Consider the following 15,777-nt stretch of genomic DNA (forward strand, 5'->3'; position numbering starts at 1 on the left):
TCTCCTTGAATTGCTGGCTGTCTGAGTGGTGTCCAAAAAATGAGGTGGGCTTCATAGATAATTGGCAAAGCTTCTGGGGAAAACCTGGTCTTGTTAGGAGAGACGGCATCCATCCCACTTTGGATGGAGCAGCTCTCATTTCTAGAAATCTGGCCAATTTTCTTAAATCCTCCAAACCGTGACTATCCAGGGTTGGGACCAAGAAGCAGAGTTGTAGTCTTACACACCTCTCTGCAGCTTCTCTCCCCCTGCCATCCCCTCATTACCCCATCCCCGTAGAGACGGTGCCTGCTCCCAGACTACCAATAACCAGCAAAAATCTATTTAAGCATAAAAATTCAAAAAGAAAAAATAATATAGCACCTTCAACTGCACCACAGACTAAAACAGTTAAATGTGGTCTATTAAACATTAGGTCTCTCTCTTCTAAGTCCCTGTTGGTAAATGATATAATAATTGATCAACATATTGATTTATTCTGCCTTACAGAAACCTGGTTACAGCAGGATGAATATGTTAGTTTAAATGAGTCAACACCCCCGAGTCACACTAACTGTCAGAATGCTCGTAGCACGGGCCGGGGCAGAGGATTAGCAGCAATCTTCCATTCCAGCTTATTAATTAATCAAAAACCCAGACAGAGCTTTAATTCATTTGAAAGCTTGACTCTTAGTCTTGTCCATCCAAATTGGAAGTCCCAAAAACCAGTTTTATTTGTTATTATCTATCGTCCACCTGGTCGTTACTGTGAGTTTCTCTGTGAATTTTCAGACCTTTTGTCTGACTTAGTGCTTAGCTCAGATAAGATAATTATAGTGGGCGATTTTAACATCCACACAGATGCTGAGAATGACAGCCTCAACACTGCATTTAATCTATTATTAGACTCTATTGGCTTTGCTCAAAAAGTAAATGAGTCCACCCACCACTTTAATCATATCTTAGATCTTGTTCTGACTTATGGTATGGAAATAGAAGACTTAACAGTATTCCCTGAAAACTCCCTTCTGTCTGATCATTTCTTAATAACATTTACATTTACTCTGATGGACTACCCAGCAGTGGGGAATAAGTTTCATTACACTAGAAGTCTTTCAGAAAGCGCTGTAACTAGGTTTAAGGATATGATTCCTTCTTTATGTTCTCTAATGCCATATACCAACACAGTGCAGAGTAGCTACCTAAACTCTGTAAGTGAGATAGAGTATCTCGTCAATAGTTTTACATCCTCATTGAAGACAACTTTGGATGCTGTAGCTCCTCTAAAAAAGAGAGCTTTAAATCAGAAGTGCCTGACTCCGTGGTATAACTCACAAACTCGTAACTTAAAGCAGATAACCCGTAAGTTGGAGAGGAAATGGCGTCTCACTAATTTAGAAGATCTTCACTTAGCCTGGAAAAAGAGTCTGTTGCTCTATAAAAAAGCCCTCCGTAAAGCTAGGACATCTTTCTACTCATCACTAATTGAAGAAAATAAGAACAACCCCAGGTTTCTTTTCAGCACTGTAGCTAGGCTGACAAAGAGTCAGAGCTCTATTGAGCTGAGTATTCCATTAACTTTAACTAGTAATGACTTCATGACTTTCTTTGCTAACAAAATTTTAACTATTAGAGAAAAAATTACTCATAACCATCCCAAAGACGTATCGTTATCTTTGGCTGCTTTCAGTGATGCCGGTATTTGGTTAGACTCTTTCTCTCCGATTGTTCTGTCTGAGTTATTTTCATTAGTTACTTCATCCAAACCATCAACATGTTTATTAGACCCCATTCCTGCCAGGCTGCTCAAGGAAGCCCTACCATTATTTAATGCTTCGATCTTAAATATGATCAATCTATGTTTGTTAGTTGGCTATGTACCACAGGCTTTTAAGGTGGCAGTAATTAAACCATTACTTAAAAAGCCATCACTTGACCCAGCTATCTTAGCTAATTATAGGCCAATCTCCAACCTTCCTTTTCTCTCAAAAATTCTTGAAAGGGTAGTTGTAAAACAGCTAACTGATCATCTGCAGAGGAATGGTCTATTTGAAGAGTTTCAGTCAGGTTTTAGAATTCATCATAGTACAGAAACAGCATTAGTGAAGGTTACAAATGATCTTCTTATGGCCTCGGACAGTGGACTCATCTCTGTGCTTGTTCTGTTAGACCTCAGTGCTGCTTTTGATACTGTTGACCATAAAATTTTATTACAGAGATTAGAGCATGCCATAGGTATTAAAGGCACTGCGCTGCGGTGGTTTGAATCATATTTGTCTAATAGACTACAATTTGTTCATGTAAATGGGGAATCTTCTTCACAGACTAAAGTTAATTATGGAGTTCCACAAGGTTCTGTGCTAGGACCAGTTTTATTCACTTTATACATGCTTCCCTTAGGCAGTATTATTAGACGGTATTGCTTAAATTTTCATTGTTACACAGATGATACCCAGCTTTATCTATCCATGAAGCCAGAGGACACACACCAATTAGCTAAACTGCAGGATTGTCTTACAGACATAAAGACATGGATGACCTCTAATTTCCTGCTTTTAAACTCAGATAAAACTGAAGTTATTGTACTTGGCCCCACAAATCTTAGAAACATGGTGTCTAACCAGATCCTTACTCTGGATGGCATTACCCTGACCTCTAGTAATACTGTGAGAAATCTTGGAGTCATTTTTGATCAGGATATGTCATTCAAAGCGCATATTAAACAAATATGTAGGACTGCTTTTTTGCATTTACACAATATCTCTAAAATCAGAAAGGTCTTGTCTCAGAGTGATGCTGAAAAACTAATTCATGCATTTATTTCCTCTAGGCTGGACTACTGTAATTCATTATTATCAGGTTGTCCTAAAAGTTCCCTAAAAAGCCTTCAGTTAATTCAAAATGCTGCAGCTAGAGTACTGACGGGGACTAGAAGGAGAGAGCATATCTCACCCATATTGGCCTCTCTTCATTGGCTTCCTGTTAATTCTAGAATAGAATTTAAAATTCTTCTTCTTACTTATAAGGTTTTGAATAATCAGGTCCCATCTTATCTTAGGGACCTCGTAGTACCATATCACCCCAATAGAGCGCTTCGCTCTCAGACTGCAGGCTTACTTGTAGTTCCTAGGGTTTGTAAGAGTAGAATGGGAGGCAGAGCCTTCAGCTTTCAGGCTCCTCTCCTGTGGAACCAGCTCCCAATTCAGATCAGGGAGACAGACACCCTCTCTACTTTTAAGATTAGGCTTAAAACTTTCCTTTTTGCTAAAGCTTATAGTTAGGGCTGGATCAGGTGACCCTAAACCATCCCTTAGTTATGCTGCTATAGACGTAGACTGCTGGGGGGTTCCCATGGTGCACTGTTTCTTTCTCTTTTTGCTCTGTATGCACCACTCTGCATTTAATCATTAGTGATCGATCTCTGCTCCCCTCCACAGCATGTCTTTTTCCTGGTTCTCTCCCTCAGCCCCAACCAGTCCCAGCAGAAGACTGCCCCTCCCTGAGCCTGGTTCTGCTGGAGGTTTCTTCCTGTTAAAAGGGAGTTTTTCCTTCCCACTGTAGCCAAGTGCTTGCTCACAGGGGGTCGTTTTGACCGTTGGGGTTTTACATAATTATTGTATGGCCTTGCCTTACAATATAAAACGCCTTGGGGCAACTGTTTGTTGTGATTTGGCGCTATATAAAAAAATTGATTGATTGATTGATTGATGTAATATGAAAGGGGAGACTATTCCAAAGCCTGGGGGCAACCGCTGCAAAGGCCCTGTCACCGATAGTCTTTAATCTAGTTTTAGGCGCCTCCAACAACAAACAGTTGGTCAAAAGACCTTAAGGCTCTGGCTGGGGTGTAATGGAGCAGACCTCAGAAAGGTACACAGGGGCCAGGCCATGGCTTTAAAACAATTTAAAGAAGTTTAAAATGAACATGATATCAGATTGGGAGCCAGTGAAGAGAGGTCAGAACTGGCATAATATGGTCACACTATTTCTTGCCTGAGAGAAAACAAGCAGGAGTGTTCTGGATGAGCTGGAGATGATTAAGAGAGGTCTGACCCAAGCCAGCGTGCAGGGAGTGACAATAATCTAACTTACTTGCAATGAAGGCGTGGATAACCTTCTCAAGGTCGATCCTGGAAAGATAGAGCTTGGTCTTAGCTAAAAGAGGAAGTTGGAAAAAAACTTGCTTTAACAACAGCACTGATCTGCTTATCAAATTTAAAATGGCTGTCAAAAATAACCCCAAGGTTCCTCACACAGGACTGAATGTTGGACCTCAGGGGGCCCAGGATATCAGCAGAGCAGGCTGTGGAGGTGTTTCCCCCAAACAGGATAAGCTTCGTCTTGGATTCATTAAGATTTAGTAGATTCATGCTCATCCATAATTTAACCTCATGCAAACAATCCAATAATGGCTGCATTGGGTCATTGCCTAATGACCTTAGTGACAGGTAATTCTGGACATCGTCAGCAAAGCAATGGGAAGAAATTTGGTATTTTCGAAAAACACCGCCAAGGGGCAACATATACAAAAGAAAAAGAATGGGGCCTAGAATGGAGCCTTGAGGGACTCCACAGGTCAGCGGGGCCACATCTGAAGAAATGTGTTGCAACTGCACAGAAAAACTCTGCTCTGTAAGGTGGGAGCTGAACCAGATCAGAGCCTGTAATACCCTGCTCAACACTGCTCAAGATGATACAGCGGGATTTCAGCAGGATTGCAGCAGGATCGCATGGTCCACTGTGTCAACGGTGGCTGACAAGTCTAAATTTACTAAATGAAATGATGTTATCTTGCATGGATGTGCTTTGTTTGAATTGGGGCTACATATATTTATTAGATGGAAATCCTGCTCATAATTGAAATGAGTTCATCCAATGAGTAATTTTTTGGTTGTATTTGCTCCAGACTGTGTTCTTCTGGCAGTGTAGAAGGACAAGGGTGGAATGCAGGTAGTTCAGTGGGAACCAGTATGTTGACCTGCGTTTGATGCCTGGTCACAGTAACTGTTTGTGTCTTTGGACAAGACACTTCATCTACAGCAGCGCTGTGTATACTTTCCGTATGCACCGTACATTGTCTCAGTTCTCCTATCTGTACATGGGTGCTGTCTTTGGCTGGGGAAGTAACTTGTGATGGACTGGCATCCTATCCAGAAGATGTTGTAGACTGCCATTAGCTTCACACTGCAGAATCTGAGGATAAGCACCAGGACCAAAGGTCCCCAGGACCTATATTGGACTTACTGCTTCTTCGCTGACACTCAGTCATTCTACTCTTTGGTCCAAATTGGACAAAAACATTTGCGTGATTTTGTTCACACTCATTCTGATGGGTGGCTTCACGGGACCAAAAACAATACCCTCACATGTACAAACTGGAGTTTCTCCATACTGGTGTATCTAGACAAAAACACCAAAGTGCTTAAGACCTTTGTTGTATGTTAAAAAATATTTGAAAGTTTACTGAGAAGCAAATCAAAATCTCATCGTACCTGTTCTAGCCAAGGTCGTGCATATGGGTGACATCATGAAGTGGACTGTTTGATTCTTCATACACAAATTCTACTTTATAGATGCACTATTCCAAAAATGCTTGCACATGGTTTGCAGTGAAAGCTTTTTACAACGATCTCTGACTTGTATCTGTTGCCCTTTGACCTCACAGCTGTGTCGCTTCACTACTCCCATCCCTCACCTCGCAGTCTACTCTGGCATCATTGACTCTGCTTCTGCCAGTGCCTCACCCTCGCTCCCTTTTCTTGCCCACACGCCGGTTTGTCCGTCCCCCATCAGTGTGGCCTTAGACAGCACCTCGGCCTCTGAGCGACGAGGAGAAGGAGAAGCTGAAAGAAATGCTGACTCTTCAACACCCACGGGTGGAAATCCACCCAAATCCCGCATGACCCTCTCCCTGCGTCGTTTGCTGAGACGGAGCTGCAATCCTTCTACCGTTTTCACCACCTTGTCACCAAAGTGTAACACAGCTGCTGGGACAAGTAGTCGTGTTCAACCTATAAGTGCAGATCAACCTACTCAGGTTCCTCCAAGAAGGCTGGGCAAGTGAGTGAGCTGAAGATAGTCCTCCTCTCATTTTTAATACAGCTACAAAGTGATGTGTCATTTGTCATTTTGGTTCTGTACTCCAGTACTGCGGCTCTGTGATGGAACAAGTGCATCAGATTACACTGTGATTACAGTTGCAGTTTGGACATATAAAACTTTGGTGAATTTTTTTTATTTCTTGTGACCCATAGATTTTTTTTTTAACCTCCAATAAGGTGATAAATTTGCTTGTGCAATATACAGCAGATGACTAACTTTTGTTATGTAGGTCAAGGAGAGGTTTTATTGTGTGTGTATTTTTGTTCGTAATGTCACCAACAGCATATCTCAAAGGGACATGAACAGATTTCATTGAAATTTCACAGGACGAATAGGTATTACATCAAGAAATAATCAATTAAATTTTGGTGTAGCTGCAGATCAAGGAACAGATTATACCTTTAATTATTAATATTTGACATTTGATTGTTTATTCTAATCCTTTTATCTGGATCCTGACTTTGATGTTTGATTTGGGTTACTGCATTAAAGCATTCAGGATAATTTTGACCATCGTCTGATGATGGCATAGTAGTTAGCACTCTGAGGGTCCTGGATATACAACCCCTGGCAAAAATTATGGAATCACCGGCCTCGGAGGATGTTCATTCAATTGTTTAATTTTGTAGAAAAAAAGCAGATCACAGACATGACACAAAACTAAAGTCATTTCAAATGGCAACTTTCTGGCTTTAAGAAACACTATAAGAAATCAGGAAAAAAAAATTGTGGCATTCAGTAACAGTTACTTTTTTAGACCAAGCAGAAGGAAAAAAAAATATGGAATCACTCAATTCTGAGGAAAAAATTATGGAATTATGAAAAACAAAAGAACGCTCCAACACATCACTAGTATTTTGTTGCACCACCTCTGGCTTTTATAACAGCTTAATAGCTTGCAGTCTCTGAGGCATGGACTTAATGAGTGACAAACAGTACTCTTCATCAATCTGGCTCCAACTTTCTCTGATTGCTGTTGCCAGATCAGCTTTGCAGGTTGGAGCCTTGTCATGGACCATTTTCTTCAACTTCCACCAAAGATTTTCAGTTGGATTAAGATCCGGACTATTTGCAGGCCATGACATTGACCCTATGTGTCTTTTTGCAAGGAATGTTTTCACAGTTTTTGCTCTATGGCAAGATGCATTATCATCTTGAAAAATGATTTCATCATCCCCAAACATCCTTTCAGTTGATGAGATAAGAAAAGTGTCCAAAATATCAACGTAAACTTGTGCATTTATTGATGATGTAATGACAGTCATCTCCCCAGTGCCTTTACCTGACATGCAGCTCCATATCATCAATGACTGTGGAAATTTACATGTTCTCTTCAGGCAGTCATCTTTATAAATCTCATTGGAACGGCACCAAACAAAAGTTCCAGCATCATCACCTTGCCCAATGCAGATTCAAGATTCATCACTGAATATGACTTTCATCCAGTCATCCACAGTCCAAGATTGCTTTTCCTTAGCCCATTGTAACCTTGTTTTTTCTGTTTAGGTGTTAATGATGGCTTTCGTTTAGCTTTTCTGTATGTAAATCCCATTTCCTTTAGGCGGTTTCTTACAGTTCGGTCACAGACGTTGACTCCAGTTTCCTCCAGTTTCCTCCAGTTTCCTCCCATTCGTTCCTCATTTGTTTTGTTGTGCATTTTCGATTTTTGAGACATATTGCTTTAAGTTTTCTGTCTTGACGCTGTGATGTCTTCCTTGGTCTACCAGTATGTTTGCCTTTAACAACCTTCCCATATTGTTTGTATTTGGTCCAGAGTTTAGACACAGCTGACTGTGAACAACCAACATCTTTTGCAACATTGCGTGATGATTTACCCTCTTTTAAGAGTTTGATAATCCTCTCCTTTGTTTCAGTTGACATCTCTCATGTTGGAGCCATGATTCATGTCAGTCCACTTGGTGCAACAGCTCTCCAAGGTGTGATCACTCCTTTTTAGATGCAGACTAACGAGCAGATCTGATTTGATGCAGGTGTTAGTTTTGGAGATGAAAATTTACAGGGTGATTCCATAATTTATTCCTCAGAATTGAGTGAGTCCATATTTTTTTTCCCTCTGCATGGTTTAAAAAAGTAACCGTTACTGACTGCCACAATTTTTTTTCTTGATTTCTTATAGTGTTTTTTAAAGCCAGAAAGTTGCCATTTGAAATGACTTTAGTTTTGTGTCATGTCTGTGATCTGCTTTTTTTCTACAAAATTAAACAACTGAATGAACATCCTCCGAGGCTGGTGATTCCATAATTTTTGCCAGGGGTTGTAAGTCCACCAATGCCCAGTTCCTTTCTGAGTTTTCACACTCTGTATGTCTATGGGTTTCTTCCAGGTGCTCTGGTTTCCTACCAGCATCAAAATATGCATGTTACGGTTGTTTGTCCTTGTAAATGTGGAGTTGCATCAGGTAAAACTTGTACCAAATTGTTCTGTGGATCCATGCTGGGTTGGGTACAGAAGGCCGGAATGAATTTAATTTATTGCATTTATATAGCACCAAATCACAACAAAGCTGCCCCAAGGTGTTTCACACAAGTAAGGTCTAACCTTACCAACCCCTAGAGCAAGCACACAGGTGACAGTGGTAAGGAAAAACTCCCTCTGATGATCTGAGGAAGAAACCTCAAGCAGACCAGACTCAAAGGGGTGACCCACTGCTTAGGCCATTCTAACAGTCACAAGGTTTTTACAAAGTTTAACAAAGTTTTATAAAGTTTTGGAAAAAAAACAAAACATCTGCTGCAACATTTTCAGGCATGGGATCACGCCGTAAGTCCAGCATCCCACTGTCTACAGACGCCACTCTCACGTATTTCCCTCCGCACCTTGGATAGAGAGAAAAAGAACAGAATTAGTCAGCCGAATGAATGCAAAAAAGGGCAAACACAAGTAAAAAAGTAAAGCTTACAAACATCTACTGATGCGAGTAGGTCCAAGACATCAGTCACTAACCTGGTGCTGGAGTACAGAACCAAGAAAACATGTGCCACTGTAGACAGCTTTCCAGTGAGTATCTTACAAAGTTCTCTCTGTAAATTCTTAGTTTCTTTCAGTTCAAAGTGGATATTCCTCCTGAATGCCGGATCTACCCCATAGAATCTGAGGATGAGGAAGACGAGAACAGGGCTGCTCCTCACAGTGGAATTGGTGCCAAGGAGATCATCTGTCCCTGGGAGAGTCTGAGCCAACAGAATGGGACTGGTTAATAGATGCCACTTACACTAGTACACTGACAGAAAGATGTTTCATATGTACGAATAGATGGTAGCAAGACACTGTTTAGCATAAAAGGGTTAAACCTCAATTTTCAACATCTAAAGATGTCAGGTTTACAACCATTTAGGGGTTAGCAATTGTACATCTGTTGTACAAGCTGTCTTTTTGCTGTTGAAAACAACAAAATTCCCATTTTGTCAAAATTATTGAAATGGTCATAAAAAATAAAAATCAGTTAAATTTTATTTACATTACAACAAATCACAAATGACAAATGATATCTCCAAATACTTTACATATAGAGCAGGTCCAGATTGCCCTCTGTATTATATGATATACTGAGGTACAGCATTCCCTAGAGAGCAAGCACAAAGTGACAGTGGCAAAGAAAAGCTCCCTTTTAACAAGAAGAAACCTCAAGCAGAACAAGGGTCAAAGGAGGGGCGATCTGCTGTGACCACTCAACATTAATTTTACTGACTTCCAAATTGTATAATTGAGTGTTATTACTATAGACATGAATAATGCCAGAGTTGCTAAATGAATGCTATATTAAATGCAAACTGCCAATAACCAGGCTTGTGTTGACTCGACAAAATCAGTTTGAAATGCGAAGGGGTTGGCACCGAATTTTTTTTTTTGGGGGGGGGGTTCTCTTTAAAGATGCACTATGCAACTACGCTCAGTTTTTTGCTGTTTCGCCATTTTTTGGACTTATTCTTCTCTCCAGTGCTCCCCCTACAGCTCGGGAATACATATGTCACAAACTGTCTTAAAAACTGTCTGCCCTCCCTGCTCCCCTGGCTATCCATGTGCACTTGTTTTCAATGGAGATGGTGAATACAATCCATGGAGCCATGTCAAGAAATTGACAATACACACAAATACATAGAGAAGAGAGAGGTTATCTCAATATACTTCCAAGTGCAACAACAAGAACGCCAGGTCTGGATCCGTTTTACAAGCTTCTTTGACTTTGTCACTATTTCAAGAAAGCCTGACCGAGGTTGACCTATGTTTGATTCCTCACTTGGCTGTACGCCTTTTCTCTTTCTCTCTTCTTCCGACAGCATTTTTAAAATGAATTTATTCATTTGCTTTTTGCCGGCTTTGCCATGACAATGAACATGTAATAAATAAAGCCTTCATTGGCTTGTTCTTGTTGTTGCTAACTCGCTGGTGCCTCAAAAGGGGTGTGTGTATGTGCTGGAGTGCCATCAAGCAGTTTGTGTTTCTCATGAGACCTGAGACTCTCATTCAAAGGACACTGGGTCGGTGAACCAAAGGCTGGTTTTCTGCTACAAGATGCCTGGGAGAGGGGAGAGAACCCCCACTCTCCCCAAAACAAGTCATTTACTGATTACAATTACTCCCAAACTGTAAAATTCAGGTAAAAATGTTGCATAGTTCCCCTTTAAAGTTGTGTGTGTTTCAAACAGTCACCTAGCCACCCTAAAGTCCCTGCTGCTCAGGAGCTAACAGAGAACACTGACATGCTAGCAGGAGCTATGCTAGGGCAGTACAGACAAACTACTGGGGCTACGTTAGCTAATGATGGTTTACTGCAGAAACATGCCTTTAGTTCATGAAGCCTCCACCCCATTCTTGCAAATAAGCTACATTTATTTCAGATACTGTGCCATTATCAGCAAAGGAAATGGAGAAATAACATTTGACAAACAAAACAGGAGAGAGCAGAAGCGGGAAAGGGAGGGTGGGTGTGAAAGAGAGAAGCTATTGCTAAATAAATGCTAAGGTGCTGAAGAAGCTAAATGTACACTACAGCTAGCTAAATAGCTACAAGGAGAGAGGAGGAGCTTGCTCAGCCTTAGGGGGCTAAATTCAGACAATATATCAAACATATTCATATCTACAAGTTTATTTTTACAGGGTATACCCTCTGTTCCAGTGTTTGGCAGAACATTTTGGTGACACATTCCTTCAACTACAGCCTTAATGTAACCACAACTTGTTAACATGAGTAGCTAAAACCGGTGGATGAAAGTTTACTTGGTCAAGTCCAACTAGCTCAATGTCCAAGAGCTGTACCTGTAACATTCAAACCTCATTCTGGATTTGATGGTAGCCTGACAGACGCCTTACGCAGGTCTACATGCCTGAAATACTTCTTCAGTACTTTCTGTGGCCTCAGACATTTCTACAAACAAAGCATGTGCATAAAACATTGTTTCAAGCATGGGGCCTTAATAGAGTCTTTCAGGGACCCATCATCCCCTGCACACTGAGTGGTTCTTGTTCGACTCACCATTTGCAAACAACAAAAATGGAATCACTGTTTGTCACGCATGAAGAAAAGAAATGCAAATCAGCATGAAATGTGGTCACTGAAGACATTCAAACATAAGTTAATGTATGTACAGATTTTTTTAAAGTTAAAGTTTATTTTTAATGTTTAATTTTAAAAGTTTTTTTTTTTTTTAATTAAATCTCAGAACGAATCACACCCAGGTTCTGTGCCTTCGATATTTGAGTTTCAGAAGGGCCTTAATTTCCAGATAACTATGAGGAAACAACAGAGCTCTGTACGATGCCATGTTAGCGCGGGACTGGAGCCACTCCACGCGCGCAAACGATCATGGGACTCTGAAATCGTCAACACCTGATATTTGTATCTTTATTACAATGTACTAACAATCAATTTTCTGGTGGAGACGGATGTTCTTGTCCTGCTACAAACATTTAGATGCCTCATCCTCAAATAATGTACTGCTATTGTGAAACCACTGAATAGGCGGATGTCACTTAAAATAGGAGCACATGAACAGCTCGTCTACATGTTGCTTTTCATGTCAGATCTGTCCTCTTTGATAAAAAAGTGCAACAGCTAATAGTTTTGTATTTGTACCACTGCTATTTTGTTCAGTTTGTGTAGTTGCTATGTGCTGCACACAGTATCCTAGTTGGGTGGTAATATTTGATTTGTGTGTTTCATCATAGATCATGTTTACAAAAATGTGAAAACTACATGGCATTTGTTGCATTTGATTTGTCCGTTCATGGCTTGTGTCAAGTGCCTCAATAAATGACTCTCTTCTCAAAAATTTACCTTAAAAATGTGAGTTTATTTGGTTACACTTTCCTTGAAGGTATCATCGTAATAGTGACATAACACTGTCATAAGTGTTACATGCGTTTAACATCTCACGACCACCTCTCGCACTGTGCCTGTGCAAACACCACAGACCTGTCTTGTAATGGTTTTGTTTTGTTTTTAAACTTTGATGTCTCCCATCGAGAGTTTTTGTAAATTAAGTTTGAAAAAAAAAAGCTTCTGTTTACGTTTTGCTTCTGGAAACATGAGTCCGATGTGTGGTTTTTGAATGTACAATGTGTGTGAGAACATAAATCGTGCGCTCCGAACTTTTACACCGTGCGGTTCTGTGATACAGCTGAGCTGGAACTGAGTATAGTGATTGAAATTATCAGCCCAGCTTCAGTTTGAATACTGCCATGAACACTACTGGCCAGTAGATGGCAGCAGAGACTTGCCAAAACCAAATTCCAGATAATCTGTGTCTGCTGCTACTCTGCTACGTTTAAGATGAGTGGAATTTAATAAACGCAAACACAATAATGTCTATAAACCCAGAGAATATATTCACAAGAGTTTTAGGCACTAGAGTTTAATGCTGTTATCCGTGGAGCCTGATCAGAGTGTCTCAAATGCATTTTTCATGTCGTGAACGTACTGAGATTATCCTATACCCATAATGCACCTGAACACAGCATGCCCCCCACTAAAACCTTAAAAATGAGCGCATTACTTTAAAACTAAAACATATATCTGATATTTTCACTTCATAAAACTTCACACGTAACGTTAATTTAAATAACTTGTCCGAAATTAGTCTGGTTAAAATTTGAACCATAAGTTAAAAATGTATGCCTCTGGATGACTTGGGTGATATTGCCGTCATATCAGTATGGGTTTAAAAGAAATGTGGGGTTTTTTTGGTGACTAGTTCTCCTTTGCTTGCAGAGGATAGAGTGGTTTCTTCTAGAAGCAGCTCTCCTCTTTTTGTAGAGAGTAGAACTGCACTTCTGCTAAAAAACTTTTAAAAGGTAGGTGCTGAACTGATTTAAAATTTTATAAACGTTTGTAGCTATTCAGCTTTGTTTACCACGTTAACAGTCTAAAAATTATCGGACAAAAATTTATCGGAAGATAATTAGTCCGATAATGGTTTTCAAAGTTATCTGAAAAGATAATACGATAATGAAAACATTATCTTTGATAGTTATCGGGTTATCGGAACTGTGCCACCACTGCTGATTAGTAATTAACTTGGTGGGATGACTGTGATCCAGCCGAGGACAAAGTCATTTGATTGTGAGAAAATTTGGCTGAAAGTTAAGGTCACAGGCCAAGGTCAAATTTTGGTCCAATGCTTATATTTTTTGCAATAGTACCAGGAACTGGTTTCAGATACACCTGTGGTTATGATTCAATATGAAAATTAGGCCACATATTTCCATTTGTAACATCTTCTCTTTTTGTAAATGTTCAGCTGGTGGACAGAAAAAGTATTACTACGATGTTGATGCAGTCCAAAAATACATGGCCCAGCAAAAAATAGGAAGAGACGTCAGGCAGAGGAGAAGGGGGCACAGAGGGAGGAGGCTGAGAGGATCAGACGCAACCTGCAGGACTTCTTTGCCAATCAAAGAGAGCTCCAAAAAAATATGACCGTTAGAAAAATGGCATGTGTACAAAAGCAGCAACAGGAGACCTGCAACAAACGTCTGCTGAAGGAGGCACAGCTGGAGGAAATAGCAGCTGCTCAAATGGTACTGTATGTGCAGGAAACACATTCACATTAATTACATCGGACATCTGCAGTAGGTTCAAATTAGATCAAACACAGAACAAATGTGTCATTTTGTCACTGATGGACAAAACATTTGAGTGCATTTTTGAATTTTTGTTTTTTGACAGAGACAAAAGTACCAGATGTCAATGGAGACGGAGGAACCAGTCGGGTCAGCACAGCACTCGTGGAGCAGGGACTCGTCTGTTGATGGAGTTTGTCCATCATCCAAGTAGATTCAACCTGTTCACAGAAAGCTACCTGTCTCCTGGAAGCATGTCCATCTGTCGATCTGTTTTAACTTGTTAGTGCGATATTTCAAGAACCAGTTGACCAATTAAATTCATATTTTGCTTAAGAGTGTACGTGGGTGATTCCCTGACAGCAGTCGATTACAGTGACCTTGGAGTCAATTTCAAGGTCACAGTGTGATGTTCAAGATATTGTCATTGCCACCATTGTTTGCGTGATATCTCAAGAACCACTAGACCAGTTTAATTCATATTTAGCATTAGGGTGTACTTGGATGATTCCCCTAACACTTTGTGTGAGTGATTTGTGGGGACCAGGGGACATGTCATTTCCTGATGACTCTTGTCTTTGTATTCACATACACGCATATGACCAAACACCCAGAACCAAACGCTGGGCCTCATACACAAACATTTTCATATTCATGTTTTATTTTTGTCTTCCTGTTTTCATATGACAGGCTCACACAAGTGTGCACATAACCTTTTTCAGCAAACACTCCTGACATCAGATACCTTCATAAGCGACGTCTGTAAAAATGATGAATGGCACCTGCGTTTAAATCAGCATATCTTCCTGACTTTGAATTAGCATAATTAACACTCTAATATTACCATATAAGGCTGCATGCCCCGCCCAGATTTCAGAAGTGTTCAATCAAGAACATGGCATCATTTTGAAGTGTAAACAGTGGAATTAAAGGACTTGTTAAAGCCAGGAAATGGGAACCAATAGTGAGTGCTGTTCATGTCATGTGACCTGCAGGCAGTGGTGGGCACAGATAACCAAAAAATTAACTTCGATAACAGATAATCAGATAACTGAGAAGTTATCTTCGATAAAGATAAAACAATAAACCACCCAAGAATTTATCGGAAGTTACAGATAACCGATAAATTCCAATATTGTCTCTGGTACATTTGCAACTATTAGTAAAGCAAATTTAAGTTTTCAGACGGAGGTCTGGAAAAATAAATTCATGCTGACATGGTTTTGATTTATAAATAACATTAATACCGATAGAATAACTCCATTAATATCAATTCTGTCATTTGTACAAAGTTCAAATATAGCATATATCTTTTAATGTTGAATCACTTGTACAAGCACCAAACTGTTGGTATGAGTGTTTCTTCTCAGTGGTCCTCATCTATGGAGTTAAAATTGTCTCATTAATATTTGTAAATGTACACATGGTGATCTACAAATAATCATTGATTTGCAAATGTGTTCAGATATCCACAAATGCAGATTTCATATTTGTAACTTGTAAATTGGTCTTTGCAAATAATGTTGTATTTGCAAATATAAAACTTAATTTGTAAAAAAAAAAAAAAAAAAAAATACATTTGTAAAACTGGAAATTGTATTTGTGAATTGAGTTTCA

The 15,777-nt window shown here is 39.9% G+C and overlaps 1 protein-coding gene and 1 long non-coding RNA gene across 3 annotated transcripts in view; one reads left to right on the top strand and one right to left on the bottom strand.

Annotated features, from left to right (window-relative positions):
- The window catches only part of LOC117531517 (regulator of G-protein signaling 9-like), an 81,519-nt gene extending 72,187 nt beyond the window's left edge, over positions 1 to 9,332 (top strand). Inside the window, exons 19-20 of one of the 2 annotated variants that reach the window (XM_034194629.1) lie at positions 5,645 to 6,039; positions 9,137 to 9,332. In XM_034194629.1, the coding sequence (XP_034050520.1) occupies positions 5,645 to 6,039; positions 9,137 to 9,299 (558 nt within the window). In that variant the 3' untranslated portion in view covers positions 9,300 to 9,332. The remainder of the gene's footprint in view (positions 1 to 5,644; positions 6,040 to 9,136) is intronic. The other variant, XM_034194630.1, reaches the window with a different exon arrangement.
- LOC117531519 lies at positions 1,233 to 11,662 on the bottom strand. The gene is made up of 3 exons (XR_004566640.1): positions 11,335 to 11,662; positions 3,310 to 3,317; positions 1,233 to 1,242 (listed from the first exon to the last, which is right to left on the bottom strand). It is a non-coding gene; the product is annotated as an uncharacterized LOC117531519 (long non-coding RNA).
- Between the last annotated feature and the right edge of the window lie 4,115 nt (positions 11,663 to 15,777).

Source organism: Thalassophryne amazonica, chromosome 18 (genome assembly GCF_902500255.1).
Source record: "Thalassophryne amazonica chromosome 18, fThaAma1.1, whole genome shotgun sequence".
In the NCBI taxonomy this organism is placed as follows: domain Eukaryota; kingdom Metazoa; phylum Chordata; class Actinopteri; order Batrachoidiformes; family Batrachoididae; genus Thalassophryne; species Thalassophryne amazonica.